This window comes from Symsagittifera roscoffensis, chromosome 4 (assembly GCF_963678635.1).
Source record: "Symsagittifera roscoffensis chromosome 4, txSymRosc1.1, whole genome shotgun sequence".
NCBI lineage: Eukaryota > Metazoa > Xenacoelomorpha > Acoela > Convolutidae > Symsagittifera > Symsagittifera roscoffensis.
Window position 1 is genome coordinate 44,731,044 of NC_087065.1, and position 16,618 is coordinate 44,747,661.

At 34.3% G+C, this 16,618-nt stretch overlaps 1 protein-coding gene across 2 annotated transcripts in view; it reads right to left on the bottom strand.

Moving 5' to 3' along the window:
- The window catches only part of LOC134844187 (myosin heavy chain, cardiac muscle isoform-like), a 52,269-nt gene that overhangs the window by 15,278 nt on the left and 20,373 nt on the right, over window positions 1-16,618 (bottom strand). The window contains exons 2-9 of one of the 2 annotated variants that reach the window (XM_063860752.1): window positions 11,706-11,796; window positions 11,457-11,553; window positions 7,984-8,093; window positions 7,282-7,299; window positions 6,702-6,806; window positions 5,976-6,093; window positions 1,368-1,527; window positions 1,016-1,135 (exon numbers count right to left, since the gene is read on the bottom strand). In XM_063860752.1, coding sequence (XP_063716822.1) covers window positions 1,016-1,135; window positions 1,368-1,527; window positions 5,976-6,093; window positions 6,702-6,806; window positions 7,282-7,299; window positions 7,984-8,093; window positions 11,457-11,553; window positions 11,706-11,796 — 819 coding nt within the window. The remainder of the gene's footprint in view (window positions 1-1,015; window positions 1,136-1,367; window positions 1,528-5,975; window positions 6,094-6,701; window positions 6,807-7,281; window positions 7,300-7,983; window positions 8,094-11,456; window positions 11,554-11,705; window positions 11,797-16,618) is intronic. The other variant, XM_063860753.1, reaches the window with a different exon arrangement.

Sequence of the window (16,618 nt, forward strand, 5' to 3'; positions counted from 1 at the left end):
ATGTCTTGAAATAAACTTTTCCTGCAACACTTATCATCCTGTGATCAAAGTTAGTTATTAACATGAAGAAACTCTAGTACCCTATTGCAATACCCGTAGTTATCTCAAGAGCAAAAACATAAGAAATCGATTAAAAAAAACGAAAAATGTTGAAAAACTAGGTCTACCAAAATTTGAAATTTCGTTCGTCTCGATCGAAAGAAGTTCATTCTGGGTAAACATGCCAGACATTTGAATAATAAATTAGCAACAGAAGAAAAAAAAACTTGTCGACAATCAGAGGAAACAAAGCCGACAATCTACGAGCAGACACAAGTTGACCCAAAACAAGATTTTTTTAAAATAAAACTTTAAACTTGAAGTCCCCCAGAAAACTAAATTGAACAACATTTGCACTTGCAATTACAATAAAAGTAGCTTACAGCACAAACAAAGTCCGTGATGTTAGCAACTAAGCCGACAAATTTTGAGCAGACAAGCGAAAGTCCGACCATTCAATTTTCACAGAAAAAAAAATCAATTCCTGAAAAAAACAAGGTCCAGCTGGGACTCGAACACCTGACCTTAGGGTGCAAGCGCCACGGCTTTACCTCTAAACCAAAAAGGAACGAAATTGGGGATTGTTAAGCTTTAATAATTAAGCAAGTAAGAAAAGCAAGTAAGTTTTACAAGAAAAGTTGTTTCCTGGGAAAAAAAGTCTAGTTCCCGATTACAATAAACCTGTTCTCGCAAGTGTAATTAACATTTATCAAAGAATTTTTGATTTTAGTAGTTTTTGCGTCGTTTATTTGCGAATGATTACAATGACTACGAGAACAAAAAGGTCGGGTTATCCGCACAATTGTTTTTTCATATAGAACAACTTTACTTTTTGTGCTGAAAGTTGACAGACACAGACGCAAAATAAATCTTATCCAACGGTAATATTCAAAGCAGCGGCAGTTGAGTACAAAATCTTTAAAACACCGACTTCGTAAAATAAACAGATGTAAGTTTTAAATTCAACCAAGCTGACCTTCGTTTTCCTCTTCGGTAAATCGGACTCCTTTCGTAGATCCCATTCGTGAGTCGTATTTGGACGAAGCACGAGACCCGAGCGACGACAGCATGGAAGTATCCGGCATTGGCACTGAGGCTGGAACGAAATACTGTTTACACCAAAACAGGTCTGAAAACTAAACGCCCCTTCACTTTCTGTATGTATTTTTTAAAAAGTCGCTGAAAAATTTGGAAGAATGTGAGAAGGTTTTACGCGTGAGTATGATTTGCTGGGGATTTTAATGGGAAAAAGTCTTATTTTTCATCCGGCAAAAAAAAACACTGAAAATATTCAGTGCGACAACATTTTCTAAGCTATCAGTCATTACCATTGTATCTTTCTTCGTCAAATCGCACCCCTCGTTGCTTTGAGCTCTTGGTCGACCTGAGATCTTCAAATAGAAGCTTGTCAATCTTCTTGCCTGACTTCACAGAATACCTCACCACTTCTTTCTCGCCCAAATTCAGTCTCCTCATGAACTTCGTACCCTGAATACAGTTAGCTAATCCAGAGGCAGATCTAAGGTTTTGCGAAGAAGGAGCGAATCTTTGTTCAATGCAAGCAAAAATGATTTTCCTAGCAGCCATATAGCACTACTACATCATTTTTGGTTTATTGGAAGAAATTATTAGAAAAAAAATAGGTTTTTTGGCGCACGCTCCCTCCCAGTTATTTTGATGCTGAAGGTGGTCGGCCAAATTAAACCGGCAACCCTTAAAATATGGTAAGACTGTTTCTAATGATTGTTAGAGCAGCGCCACTTTTACAATGAGGCTCATCCATCCCCGGTGAAATTTCAGGTTGAGACAATTATAGAACCATTTCGAATTCAAGACAAATGTCTTTGAGGGTAGGGCGACAATTCGTAACAGGCGACAATTCGTAACAAGCGACAATTCGTAATAAGGCATTGGCAAGTAGAATTCGTTTGCTCCGCTTCGCTCCGCTGCGCTTACATCCGCACGAGAGGAATATTTCGCGTGAATCAGTGTTCCCGCTTGATCTACTGTTACGAATTGTCGCCTGTTACGAATTGTTGCCTGTTACGAATTGTCGCCTCACGGTCTTTGAGACAATCAACTTCATAGCGTCTCATTGCAAAACTAAATTCTCTACGAACTAGTGCTACTTTGAGATCTGAAAACCTTTTTCAAACTTAAGGGCAGAAAACTGCAAACGGTGTCAGTATAAAAATTTTTAACCAACTAACTCAAAAAAATAGTCTTTAATAACAGACAAACCATAATTCGAAAAAATGTTAAGATTTCAGGGTATCAAAAAATTTATTTCGCTGCGTAAACCACAACATTTTTAACTGCCCTTGAAATCTTCAACAAAAATTACACTAACTTCGAGAATTTTAACTTTATGTTTCAATTTTTGCATTACAAATTCTTTAGCTACAAACCAAACTGCTGCTCCTGCTTTGCAGACGTTAAATGAAACACGACTAACTATATGAAAAAAACTCTTGCACGAAAAAAAATTATACGAGAGATCAGAGTTATACGATAAATTATATGATTTAACCAGACCAATAGATGGCAATTTTTTTCTTTTTTGTGATACAAGGATTTTTCGTTTGCGTGGCGGCTCAATATTAGTGATTATTTTTTGTTTTCGTGGGGGCTCAAATCCAAGATAAACCGTTTTCTGAGATAGCAAACCAAGAGGAAGCAAACCTGAAAGTTTTATTCTTTAAAGTCCATTATCCTTTAAGGTCGATAAAAAATATTTAGGTTCAAGGCACCATCATCATCATCATCATCATCATCATCATCATCATCATCATCATCATCATCATCATCAGCATCATCATCATCATGGCAAACGGTGTCAGTATAAATTTTTTTAACCAACTAACTCAAAAAAATAGTCTTTAATAACAGACAAACCATAATTCGAATAATTATGGAATTTTAAGATTTCAGGGTATCAAAAAATTTATTTCGCTGCGTAAACGACAACATTTTTAGCTGCCCTTGAAATCTTCAACAAAAATTACACTAACTTCGAGAATTTTAACTTTATGTTTCAATTTTTGCATTACAAATTCTTTAGCTACAAACCAAACTACTGCTCCTGCTTTGCAGACGTTAAATGAAACACGACGAATTATATGAAAAAACCTCTTGCACGGCAAAAAATTATACGAGAGATCAGAGTTATACGATAAATTATATGATTTAACCAGACCAATAGATGGCGATTTTTTTCTTTTTTGTGATACAAGGATTTTTCGTTTGCGTAGCGGCTCAAAATTAGTGATTATTTTTTGTTTTCGTGGGGGCTCAAATCCAAGATAAACAGTTTTTTCTGAGATAGCAAGCCAAGAGGAAGCAATCCTGAAAGTTTTATTCTTTAAAGTCCATTATCCTTTAAGGTCGATAAAAAATATTTAGGTTCAAGGCATCATCATCATCATCATCATCATCATCATCATCATCATCATCATCATCATCATCATCATCATCATCATCATAATCATCACCATCATCATCATCATGGCAAACGGTGTCAGTATAAATTTTTTTAACCAACTAACTCAAAAAAATAGTCTTTAATAACAGACAAACCATAATTCGAATAATTATAGAATTTTAAGATTTCAGGGTATCAAAAAATTTATTTCGCTGCGTAAACGACAACATTTTTAGCTGCCCTTGAAATCTTCAACAAAAATTACACTAACTTCGAGAATTTTAACTTTCTGTTTCAATTTTTTCATAACAAATTCTTTAGCTACAAACCAAACTACTGCTCCTGCTTTACAGACGTTAAATGAAACACGACGAACTATATGAAAAAAACTCTTGCACGATAAAAAATTATACGAGAGATCAGAGTTATACGATAAATTATATGATTTAACCAGACCAATAGATGGCAATTTTTTTCTTTTTTGTGATACAAGGATTTTTCGTTTGCGTGGCGGCTCAATATTAGTGATTATTTTTTGTTTTCGTGGGGGCTCAAGTCCAAGATAAACCGTTTTCTGAGATAGCAAACCAAGAGGAAGCAATCCTGAAAGTTTTATTCTTTAAAGTCCATTATCCTTTAAGGTCGATAAAAATATTTAGGTTCAAGGCACTCTTAGTAAATATGCCAAAAAAGAAAAACTTTGGAGATCCTTTTTTTTTTCATTTTTAAAGTTATCCCCCACACGCTGCGTAAAAGACGAAGTGATAAACTTTTCCTTCGGCAACGAATTTATATGCGCAAATTGGGGTCTTATGTACTAAACGGCCCAATTTCATTATTTCTACATCTCTTGAACTGAAATTATTGTGGATGAATTTCATTGGCTAATTAGCCAATCTAGTTTCATCGACATTTTCTGCCATTTCAATTGAAATTTCAAGCAGATAAAATTATAAGCCGAAATGATAAAGAAAATTGAATTTTGTTTTGTCCAGCCATTTTACTGAATTTTGCTTGTCTGGGCAAGGTTTCACAAGTGACTCATAATTATTTTGATAATTTGACTCAAAGTTCCACCTTTTCGGCAATTTCGGCTAATATTTTTATCTGCTAGAAAAGTTGATCGGAATGCCTGACCGTGTAACTTCAATTTGATTGGCTAAAATTACCCAATCAAATTTGATCGTTCAATTTCCAGCTTACGATGTAGAAAATTTGATTTTGGGTCGTTTAGTGCATAAGACCCGCAAATTGTTTGCCTCAATTCAATTTGCAATTTGAAATTGCTTAAGTATCCAATAACGCTTTTACAGGACCAAATACATCGCAATTTGATATAGCAAGCTATCCCAATTTGAAAATTTGAATTATAGTGGTCAAATTAGTCACAAATTTACCACCCTATAACTCAAGAAGAAATAGTCGCAGGTGAATTTTCTATTTGATTTTGAGCTTTTGACATTGATGTTTTCAAACGACAGGAAATTAATATGGCTAAAATGGCTAAATAAGGAGCCAAATTTTGTCTTGAAAAAAAGCACAAACACTTGATACTTTTCGTGTAGAGTCGGAATAACGAACCAAAAGCTATTTGTAACTACACAAAAATTTGACAAATATTGAGTCTAAAAACAAATCAGAAACATGTCCAAAAAAAAATTTCTGGACCATCAAATTATAATTCTCTCTCTGACAAAAGACAGACTCTCAATTGCATGAGAACTAGAACAACAAATGACCCGGGTAGACCAAAAATGCTTATCATACAATTCTCATAAATGGTCAATTTCTTTTCATACAATTCCATACGTACAGAAAATTGTATATGGAAATTGTATGATAGGTGTGTTTTTTCCATAAATCAAAAAAAAAATGTTTTTGTTTCTTATTTTGTTTTCTGAACAATTTTGGGTCCTGTTTGCAACCGAGGACGAGTGACAAAGACTTTGGTTACTCAAAGCACCAAAGTTTGGACGGCCTTACATTTACAATGCATAGAAACGACCTGAATTATCTTCAAGCTGTCCTTCACTAATCGTATAAAAAACTTTCTTTCACAAACTGTCCTTCACAAAATTTTAATTTTTGGCAAACAGAAGAAACAGGGCTTTTCAGCGTTTTTGAAAAAAAAAATTAAGTGAAAAGAAAAAAAAAGACAATTTTATCGTATCCAGGACTACGTTATGCACACAAAAAATTGAATTTTGCATGCAAATTTTTTTTTGGAAAATGTTTGTTTGCGTACAAAATTCGATTTGCAGTTGAAAAAAAACTTTAAAAAATTTTGGGGCAAACTTTAAAAATTTTAGGGGCAAACTTTAAAAAAAAAACAGTTCATTTACAGGACAAAAATTACGATTGCCATAGTAGAAAAAGTTTACAATTTCATGATTTAATGAAAAGTTTTTGATTGCAATGGTATTGCTGATTGCAAACGTGAAGATGATTAAATTCGCATGCTATAATCGGTTTTTTAAACAGTCATTTAAAAAACTACAGATTGATCTTCAATTACCTGCAGCAGATGTTCGGGAATGAACAGGGTGAAATTTTTCAACACAGTGTCGGCTGACGAGAAATCAGTCGTCTCTTCTTCCTTCTGATGCTTCAAATTACCACTTGTTGTGGCATTGCTATGAAACATAGCATAACATATTAAACATTTTCAATTAAGTGCCCTGGAACAGGTTTCGAAAACTTTTGCCGAGCTATGAGCCCATGCGAGTGAATAATTTTCAATCCATCCCACGTTCGACAACAGGATATCTTTAACTTTTTCTCTCCTTGTAAAAGGGTATGAGATTTGTTACTAGGTACTAAGTTCTAATATGCTTAACAGTTGAATTAGTTCATCATGGGGGAGGCCATTCGTTACTAAGTACCAAATGGGGGGAATAGCCAAAGAGATTCCCAAAATGTCCCTACTGATACTCTTACAATCCCAATCAGTAAGTAAATGCAATTTCATATTGAGTCCCTGAGATTGCATCTTGATAGCAGCTGTTATCATTTATTGATCAGAAACCATACAATAATGGTATGCCTGTGCGATGGTCTACTCACCTAATTTTCTGGATAAATTCTCCATAATGTATCAAACCAAGAAGTCAGATTTTCAGTTTAAAAAACGAGGAATTATTTCCTACAATATATGTTGCTTCAGTGATATACTTTGGACTGCAGCCAGTAGGTTTCAATCAAATAATTTATAGGCTGTGATTTGTAATTTAAAATACTTTACTGTTCAAACGGGTTCATTCCTGAGTTCTGTGTCCTGGGGTCAAAATTGGTTTGGTCCATTTCAGCATCCAGGGTCATGTTTTTGACACTGAGTTGTAAGCTGTCGCTGAAAAGTAACCACGCTCAACTTCTCAGGTTTAAATGAAAAAAATCATCTAATTGCCAAACTCCCAATACATCGAGAAGAGAAGCGCAAGCTCTTACCATTCACCAGGGTGGTGTTTTCATTTTAAACAGCCATGTATGTTTTGTTTCAATCAATGAAATGAACAAAAAAATGGTTTTCCCAATTTTAGTTTTTTTTTCAGCGCTATTTTTCAGCGCTATAGCGGTGAAAAATAGCGCTGAAAAAAAAACTAAAATCGGGAAAACCATATATATAGCTGCAGAAAAGCGATAAAAATGCCGTAATTTAATCTTTGCTCATTTCACTCCTTGAGATAAAAAACCTGCATTTTTCTTTCACTGTGCAGAAAAATCGAGTTTAGAAAAGAAACATTGAGACCAAATTCGCACACATCGTTAATAATTTGTATGGGAAACAAAACATCATAAGGGCAAACTTCAAGCTAAGTAGTTACCTTTTGGGTATATCTAGGCTGAAATTAAATTTGATAAATTTTCTCTGTTATACGGCATGTCCAATGAACATTTACACAAAAATTTCCCAGTGTACAATTTTCAAAAAAAAATTCTAGGATAAGAGAGTGTTTAGATCGCGAGGGTAAAAATTACTTCTTTGAATTAATTTCCACAAAAACTGTATCATCAATCAGGGGCGGATCTAGGATTTTCTCGAGGGAGGCGGATTTTCAAAAAAAAAATTGAAAATTTTGACGACCTTTTTTTTAGGTAGACCAAATAGATTTCCCGAGCTCTCCTAAAACACTAAAAAGACGCTTTTTTGGCCAAATTTTCTACAGCGGAAGGCAACTTTTGAAAAAACAGGTCAAAAAAGCCGTTTTTGGGCACTTTTTGGAAAATTTCCCCCTCAAAAATAGTAAATGTTGGCGCCAAAGGCGCTTATTGAAAAATTTTAGGGTTAAAATTTAATTTCTTAAAAAGTACCAAAGGGGGACCCTTTGGGTTGGCAGGGGTCGAATCCCTGAGGGGCATGACACCCCCCCCCCCCCTTCATCACCTAAATCCGCCTCTGTCATCAGTAATTTAACAATTTATGCATTAGTTTCATTAATTTAAACCTAACTGCTTAAAGATTTAGAGCGCTTAAAGGTTTAGCGCCTAGCACGTTTCGGTACCATGACAAAATAAATTAGGCTAACTTGAGTTGTTTCTGGAGATTCTTGAGATACTCGTCTGGTTTGGCGCCTGGTTGGTTCAATCCTTTCTCGTGTGACTTGGTAAAAGTCTGCAGGAAGTCCATCAACTTCCTCTAAAATAATTGGAGAATTCTCACCAATAACAAAAAAACGAAAAGGCTTGACAAAAGCCTAACGTATAAGGGAGGAGAAAGTTCAAAACACTACACCGCCCAAACTATTATTTAACCCCATTCAATTTCTAGCGACTGACATAAATGATTTGAATTTCTAAACTGTTGGGCGCTCGCTTATACCAAAAATGAATAGGAATGTGCATACGGGAAAGTTTTTCACAGAAAGTTTCCGAAAATTGCCAAGAACAAAACTTTGGATTCCTTTTATTGCAGATCAGTGTTAACCGCAGAACGATGATCCAATCACGCAGCACATTTTATGATTAGAATAGAGGTCCAATAGATCTACACATCTAATTGCTACAACCATTTCAAAATAGTAGAAATAGCTCATTAACTTGGTATACAGAAAAAGAACACACAATGAAACAAGGATAACTGGTTACTGTGCAAGTCGCATATTGTGTTCCGACCAGTCTTAAAAATACAAAAATGTTTTTTTTTCGAAAGAATTTCGTTTTTTCTGCTTTGTGTGAAAAAAATCTAATAGAAAATTAAATAAAACTTAGGCATATTCGAAGCTCAAAATAAAACAGGCAAACTGTACCACAGGTTTTGAAAAAAAAATGACTAGAAAACAAAAAACCAAAAAGATTCGACATTTAAAAAAAAATTGCAGAAATGTTTTGAATTTTTGAAGTTTTTGATTCCCGAAATGGCGCTGAATAAACTCCAAAAAGTAAATTTACTCGAGTAAAACTTAGTTTTGACGGCTTAAATCAAGCATGATTAAGCTATTGTAAGCCTGCTCGTTCGCTTTAATCGCTGGAATTTAGACTTAATATCAAAAAAATTTAACCTGTTTTTCTCGATACTTGAAGAACTTTTTGCACTTTTTGCAAAGCCTAAAATGTTTTGACTGCATTTTAATTTCTATGCAAATTGAAGTAATAGATGAAACTTTTGTAATAAGAAAAAAAGTTTCAATTTCTTCAATATTTTTAGAAAATCATCCCCCCATGTAAAAAACAGAGTGATAATTTTTGCATATAGCAAAGTATTAAATAATTGCTTCTATCTCGTTTCCAGAAAGTAACAAAATTTTATGAGTTTGTATGGGTTTTCTATTCAAAAAAATACGAAAACCAGTTTCAAGAGAATCATTTTCCCTCAAGTTCCTTCTATATTACAAATTGCAGAATATTCCAGGCCACTTTGAAATTAACGAGAGAAAGAGAAAACAGTGATCATATTGGAGCAAAATATAAGCATTTTTATAAAGAAAAACGACACCAAACAACTTGAAGAACTTGAATACGAGCAAAAAATTTTGCATCAGACAAAAATTTCCAGATTGACGGAAATCTCCAAACGACAAAAAAAATTTGGATCAGACAAACAAAGAAATCAAAGTATCTAACACAAGCGAAACAGCATCTTTGTCGCTAATTACACGTTTCGTCGCTCACCGCGATTTTGCGTGTAATACCGGACATGTAAAAAATTAGAGGCAAGTACACTAACTTTGCATGTAACAAGTTTGACTAATAACTTTGTAATAATTATGAAACCAAACAGGACTGCTCGTATCAGTGCGAGGCCCTGAAATTTCCGACTGCCTTTTAAGGTTTATGGAGCAGTATTAACATTGAAAAGTTAAATGTAAAAAAAATGAAATTTTTTTCTGAAATTTGAAATTTTTAAAATAAAAATCATCATCCCACACGCCATTTAAAGTACAAAAGGATAGATTCCGTTTCTTGTAATCAATTATGGCAAGCAAGCTTCTTTCAACCATTTTGGAACGATTTCTAAGACGGATTAACTCTCCGCTCACTCGTTAATAGCGCGAAATATATCGCGCGTAATTGTCCCAAATTGGCAAAAATGGATATCTTTAAACCCCGATAACTTTGCGAAAAATGATCACAGGTAAAATATCTTTTCAAATTTGAGCTCGGGACAACGATACCCTTCGTGGTAATGATAAAAAAAAATTCCGTCAAAAATGACTAGCTAAAAAGTCGAAATTTGTCTGAAGAAAAAAAAACTACCCCGAGCACAAATATTCCGTTACTTTCATTTAAAATTAGGATTATTTAAATTTTTATGAATTAAATTTATAAAATCACTAAATGCTTACTTCTTAGTATTCAAATTTCAAAGCTTATGCTATTACATTGCAAAAGCTGCCTGCAACAAAAGTGCCACCAAAAGTAAGGCTAATAATTGCAACTAGAATGGGAAAAAAGTTGCTTCGCAGTATATCTCTTCGCTCCACTTGTGTGACAAAAACACAATCTAAAAAATTAAAACAAGGGAATACCACTCGTGCGAAAGACCAAAAGCGCAAAAATTATGTCAGTCTATCAGAATTCATAAATTCGAACAAAATAAGCAAAAAAATCAGTCAGTTTTGGACAGTGTTTAAAGCAGGGGCGGATTTAGGGGGGGGGGGGGGGCGGGGGGGGCGGACGCCTCCCCTCAGGGATTCGACCCCCTGCCGACCCAAAGGGTCCCCCCTTTGATACTTTTTCAGAAATCCATTTTTGGCCGACCGACCCTAAAATTTTTCTAAAGGCGCCTTCGGCTCTAATATATACTAACTTTGAGGGGGAGCGCGCGCCAAAAAAAAACGCAATTTTTTTGTCAAAATTTTTCAAAAAGTGCCCAAAAACGGCTTTTTTGACTGTTTTTTCAAAAATTTGCCTGCGGCGCAGAAAAATTTTGCCAAAATAGGGGCAAAACAGTGCTTTGGGAGAGCTCGAAAAATCAATTTGGTCGACCTAACAAAAAAAAAAGGTCGTCAAAATTTTGGAAAATTTTTCAAAAATCCGCCCCCCCTCGAGAAAATCCTAGATCCGCCCCTGGTTTAAAGCATTGATTGTTTGAAAACTTTCGCGCACCATTGCGTATGAGAATATCCCCGTTGAAAACAAGTTACACAGCCTCTGTTCATATAAGCAAACACTTCACGGGTGTATATTGAGAGTAATAAGCAATAGTTTGTTATAAAAATGATTCAAACTGAATTTTCGCGAAAATAAGCATGTCTTTTTGAAAGAGATAGAATTCATTTGAGAAAATGTCATCTTCTTAAACTAGTGGTTTACATGAAAAAATATGTTACTTGAATGCAATATTTTTGCTAATGGCAAGTCTAACATTAAAGATTAATGAAACCGGAAAGTTGAAACTTCATTCAGCAATGCGGGGTCTCAAACTCACTTAGCTACTTCATACGCAATTTACCTACTTGCATTGATTTGTCAGAACTATCTAACTTTTAGTCAGGCAAATTAACTCAATCATTTCAAGCAACACTGAGCTAAAAAGAGACATTGGGTAGATGTGACTTACTGCGTCCGGTCCATAGTCCACAATGGTGGCAGTGAGAGCCTTCAGTGCTTCTTCTCTCCTACTATCCATCTCCTTCTCCCATTTTGGGCTCCCTCTTCTGCAAAAAAAATATCTTTTGCTCATTTTTTTCCAACTCGTTTCATTGCGTTCATATAAAAAAAGATTCTTTAAAATAATTTGGACAAATCACCCGATAAATGACAAAAAAATTCAAATCAAGATTAAGTTCACTTGCTAGTAGCAAAATACCTTTTCCACTGGCTAGTTCTGAAGTAATCTGAGTCCTTGCCAAACAGCCAGTTGTCTTCCCCTTGTGGCATCAGAACTAGAGATCCCTTGGCTGGAAAAAGGCGTATTTTTATTCCCAATATGCGAATGGAAAAGTTTACTGTGTAACAGATACTTAATCAAGGTGTCATACGAATTATAAACTTTTCGATTTATTAACATAACGTATATTATTGTTCCGATCACTTTTGTAGAGTGCAAGAAACCATGGCATGGGGTGAGTAGACTCGTAAACAGTTATCCGTTTTCCAGACAAAATGTGCTCCCGATTTAATTCTACTGTAATTTTTACTTAATTTATTCTAATATTGCCGCTCATTCTTGCAACTTTTCACCTCTCATGCTTTCGTCCCTGAATTACGAAAACAAAAAAATTTGAGGAAAATCTTCCATATTTGTGAATTTCTTTATTCAAATCATTGTATCATTGTAGTCACAACTTTCCATGCTACCCACAAAGTAAACGACTATCCTTGCTGTATTTTTTTAAATATAGCCATGCCCAACAGTTATCGGGCCAACAAGAAATTAATAGCCCAAAAATCGAACGCGAATACGTTTAACCCAAAATGGATTGCTTAAAGAGTAGCGAATAAAGGTACTCGAGGGAATTTATCGCAAATTTTACCCGGTGTAATGATTCTTGGAAATTCTTTACATAAAATCGTATCTTAAAAGTTTAAATTTTCACAAAAAAAAAACAAAATTAGCTGAAAACAAGATAAAATTTTATGAAAAATATCGCTAAATTGCTGCCCAAATATCACATAACGCTACGCAGGGGCGGAGTTAGCTGTGGGAGCGGGGGGATGGGATGGAGCTCTTCTCTCCCCCCTCTCTCCCTCAGGGATTCGACCCCCTCACCAACCAAAGGGTCCCAAAGGGTATTATTTTATGACATTTTTAGGCCGACCAACTCTAAAATTTTTCTTAAGGTGCCTTCGCGCCAATATATACTATTTTTGAAGGGGAGCGCGCACCGAAAAAAACGCAATTTCCTTTTGGTAAAATTTTTTCAAAAAGTGCCCGAAAAGCAGCGCAAAATTTTAAGCCAAAATAGGCTCGTAATAGTGTTCTGGCAGTGCTCGGAAATCAATTTGATTGACCTGAAAAAAATCAAACAAATTTTTGAAAAAAAAAATGAATATCCACCCTCCTTCCCCGAGAACATCCTAGATCCACCCCTGACACTGCGGTATCTCAATCACAGTTATGTTATCAAAACGAATACAACAAAAACAAGAAAAAAAATCAAAACCCTATTTTAGTTGCTTTATAGAAAGGTACAGCAGGAAGATGACCTCCAGAAACTTATAGATTTTTATGGCTTGAATGATTTAAGGAAAATAATGTTGTAGTAATAATACTTTAAAAGGGGACTGAAAATTTCTCGTGTAGCATCTCCACACGCTAGTCACTAACCAGTCAAAGGGGTAAAAATTGGGAGTTTTTTTAGCTGAGAAAAATTTTCTATAATATTAGGACTAAGAGCCTCAATATGATAAATCAAACAGCGAGCTTAAAAACAACTTATGGGCATTTGAATTTTTACAAAAAACGCTCTAATCTGTCAGAATAATTGAATTATATTGGAAAAAAAATTATATACATTATATATTCACCACAGACACAGAGATGACTTGGCATCAGCATTGGAAAAGTTTTTCAAAGCAGTTTGGATGAAATCATAATTGCTGCAAAATGCTGGAACCTGATTTAAACTATATTTTATGATTGGATAAATTAAATGTTTTACCAATATAAAGTATTTAAAATTAACCAATCATGATCCATCTAACTAACAACCCACTTATTTGTAAGTGCTGAAGTTACTTGTAATTTCAGCACCAGAGAGATTTGAATTTAACTTAGAAATTAGTTGGACTCTCCCGAGCACTTCAGCAGCCGCAATAAACCAGTATACCCTAGATCTATTGAGCCTAGCAGAGACTAGTTAAACAACCTGAGACTAGATAGTATAAGAGTAAGATTAGGATCGGTATTAGACTAAGAAGTTGCACGAATCTATCCGGCCGAAAATAAGATAGCGTGACGAGCAGACGGTGTACCCTATCCGAAATTACTCTATGAGTTACACTACGGTCCTAACTCATCTGGTGCGACCATAAGTCTCGAACAAGACCTTACTAGATTAGAATTAACCAAAATAGATTAGAAATTAGACAAAAACATTTACAAAATGTTATACGACAATAATTTAATTGAAATGTCTCTCCGACTCAATAGATCAGAGCCAATATTCCGAACCATAATAGAACTACCCGGAATTGGAAGAAGACATCGAACCAAAGACGACATACGACAAAGTAGAAACTTGCCGTATAGTTATATGATAGTTCGGCAAAAGCCAGAACAAACTTTTATATTTCGAATACTACTTGCAATGAATTTAGATTTCCATTTGCAAACATAAAACCTTGAAGTTAATCTTCAAAATCATTCCAGGCGCTAAACAAAATTAATATTATACAATAACGATTGATAAAAAGATCTAAGATCGTTTTCTTATTCTGCAGTAATATACAAAACATGTTTGAAAAATATTTATTGGAAAATAAAAATAAAAATTAGTAGCATGACAATAAATGGTTAGTAATCATAAATCATCCTGTTGTTCCAGCTTCATCACCTAAAACATAACAGCAATCATCAACTCACTAATATCATCAAAACACTAAATCTTTCCTTTACACAAATTTAAAACTTTATTAAAATTTAAAGTCACTTAATTTAAAAACCAGATCATCAAGGCTTATCCTTGGATCTTAAATCATTTTCTACTTAATTAAATTTTAAATTTGATCATCAAGGCTTATCCTTGGATCAAACAGAACAACTTTGTTCTCCCCCACCCACTTAATTAGTGTCTAACGACCTCAAACGTCGATTCACTACCCAACCCTTTCTAAAGACCCAAGACTAATAGAAATTTTTAAACAAAACTAATCATCCAAATTAGGATAAACAGTGAAGAATTTCGGTTATTCATCCTTCACTTGACCCCCCCTCTTACCAGACCCAGGTTAAATCTTAGACTTAGTAAGTTTAAAATAGTACCTAACGAACTACTCGCGTTCTAATTATACCTGAACCTTGTGGATCGATTTACTATTCTCCAACCCTTGAACACAATCACTACCCCTAAGTAAGATTAAGTAAGTTAACACCTTAGCTTATACTAGTCACGAGAAAGTAAAAATCATTCTTCGGAATCGATATACTTTTCTCTCCAACCCTGAACAAAAAGACCCAGGTTAAGCTAACCAAAAAATCGTAAGAACTAACAGTTTAGGAAAATAAAAATCATTTAACAACTTTTTGCATCCGTCATCCTAAACCTTATGTCATTTAAAAACCTAGGAAATAAACAAACAATCATTTTACACAATTGTGAAATAGATAACAAAAAATACGACCTTGTAATCACACCTCATACACAAACAATTGGATACATTCGCACAAAACGACAAACACTAAAGAGAAAAATAATAACTAAACAAAGACAAATAACACGAAAAAGATTTTCAAAAAATCGAAACGCATTTTCAGAATCAGAAACCAACAGTTTAGACGAACTTTACAAACTAAAAGAATCAATAGATAAAAATTACCCACTTCACGATCAATTATATTTTTTTGACTCAGAAACAACTTCAAATTCATCACAAAGAGGAAAAAGAAGAATAAAAAAGCAGTACAAACACAAACCAGTACATTTATACAATTGGAATCAACCAATTCGACACATTAATAATTACATATTAACAGTCATCGAACGAAAAAATGAGCTCAACGCACACTCCAGGTGACGAAACTCCAGATGATGATGAAATCTTTCCCTTTATAGTAGACGCAGATACTGATAGAGGACAACACATATTTTGTCAAAATTTACTCGTAAATTTATTTGAACCCGGAATTAGTCCATGTAAAACAGAGTTCCCCGATGTAAAAATCAAAAGACAAATCATAGACCACTATCTGAAAGATATATGCAACATAACACAACAGTATGGAATCTACTCTATAGAATTCACTTCCCCAAACCATAATAATAGAACATATACTATACAAACAGACGATCTTGATTTAGAATTTTCAAAAGTTTTTTCAGAATATATAAAAAGCATCCAATACCATAACTCACAAAGAGCAAACTCCATTTTCACCAATGAAGTTTTCGCAATAATATATAGTTATATTTCGATATTAGAAAATGAACTACCATTAACAAATGTCTCACCGACAGAAACATCTAAACATTTAAGAGTACGACATGAAATCACACTACTCTCTAGTTATTTAAACATCATTAAAGAAAATTTCACGAAAGACGACGTTTCACAACATACCAAACACGATTTACAAAAAATTTTGGCATGGTTCATAATAGATTATTTCACACACAATATTGATTTAATTGCACAAGCAAGAAAAAATTTTAGACCCCAAAATTCGAACGATGATACCGCTATCACAGAACAATCAGATTATGTTTGGGACCCCGAATGGTCTCATCCCGCATTTATAAACTTCCCACAATCAATCTCAAGTCAAGCAATAGGTACAATATCTTACATAAGAGATTATGTAAGAGTAATACCATTAACAATTGATACAACACCATTAAACTATAATACATTTTTACCCGATACACAAAATAATAGTTTAAACTCTACAGTCATACACAACGAAAACCTCAATGGAACTAGGAATCTTACTCAACAAGATATCCAGACACCATCACACTTCATAAATGAAGAAATTGTACACACAACAACTACACAACAAAGTATTTCACCAATACGCCCAAATTTAACAACACCAAGAAATACAAATCCTTCACAAACACA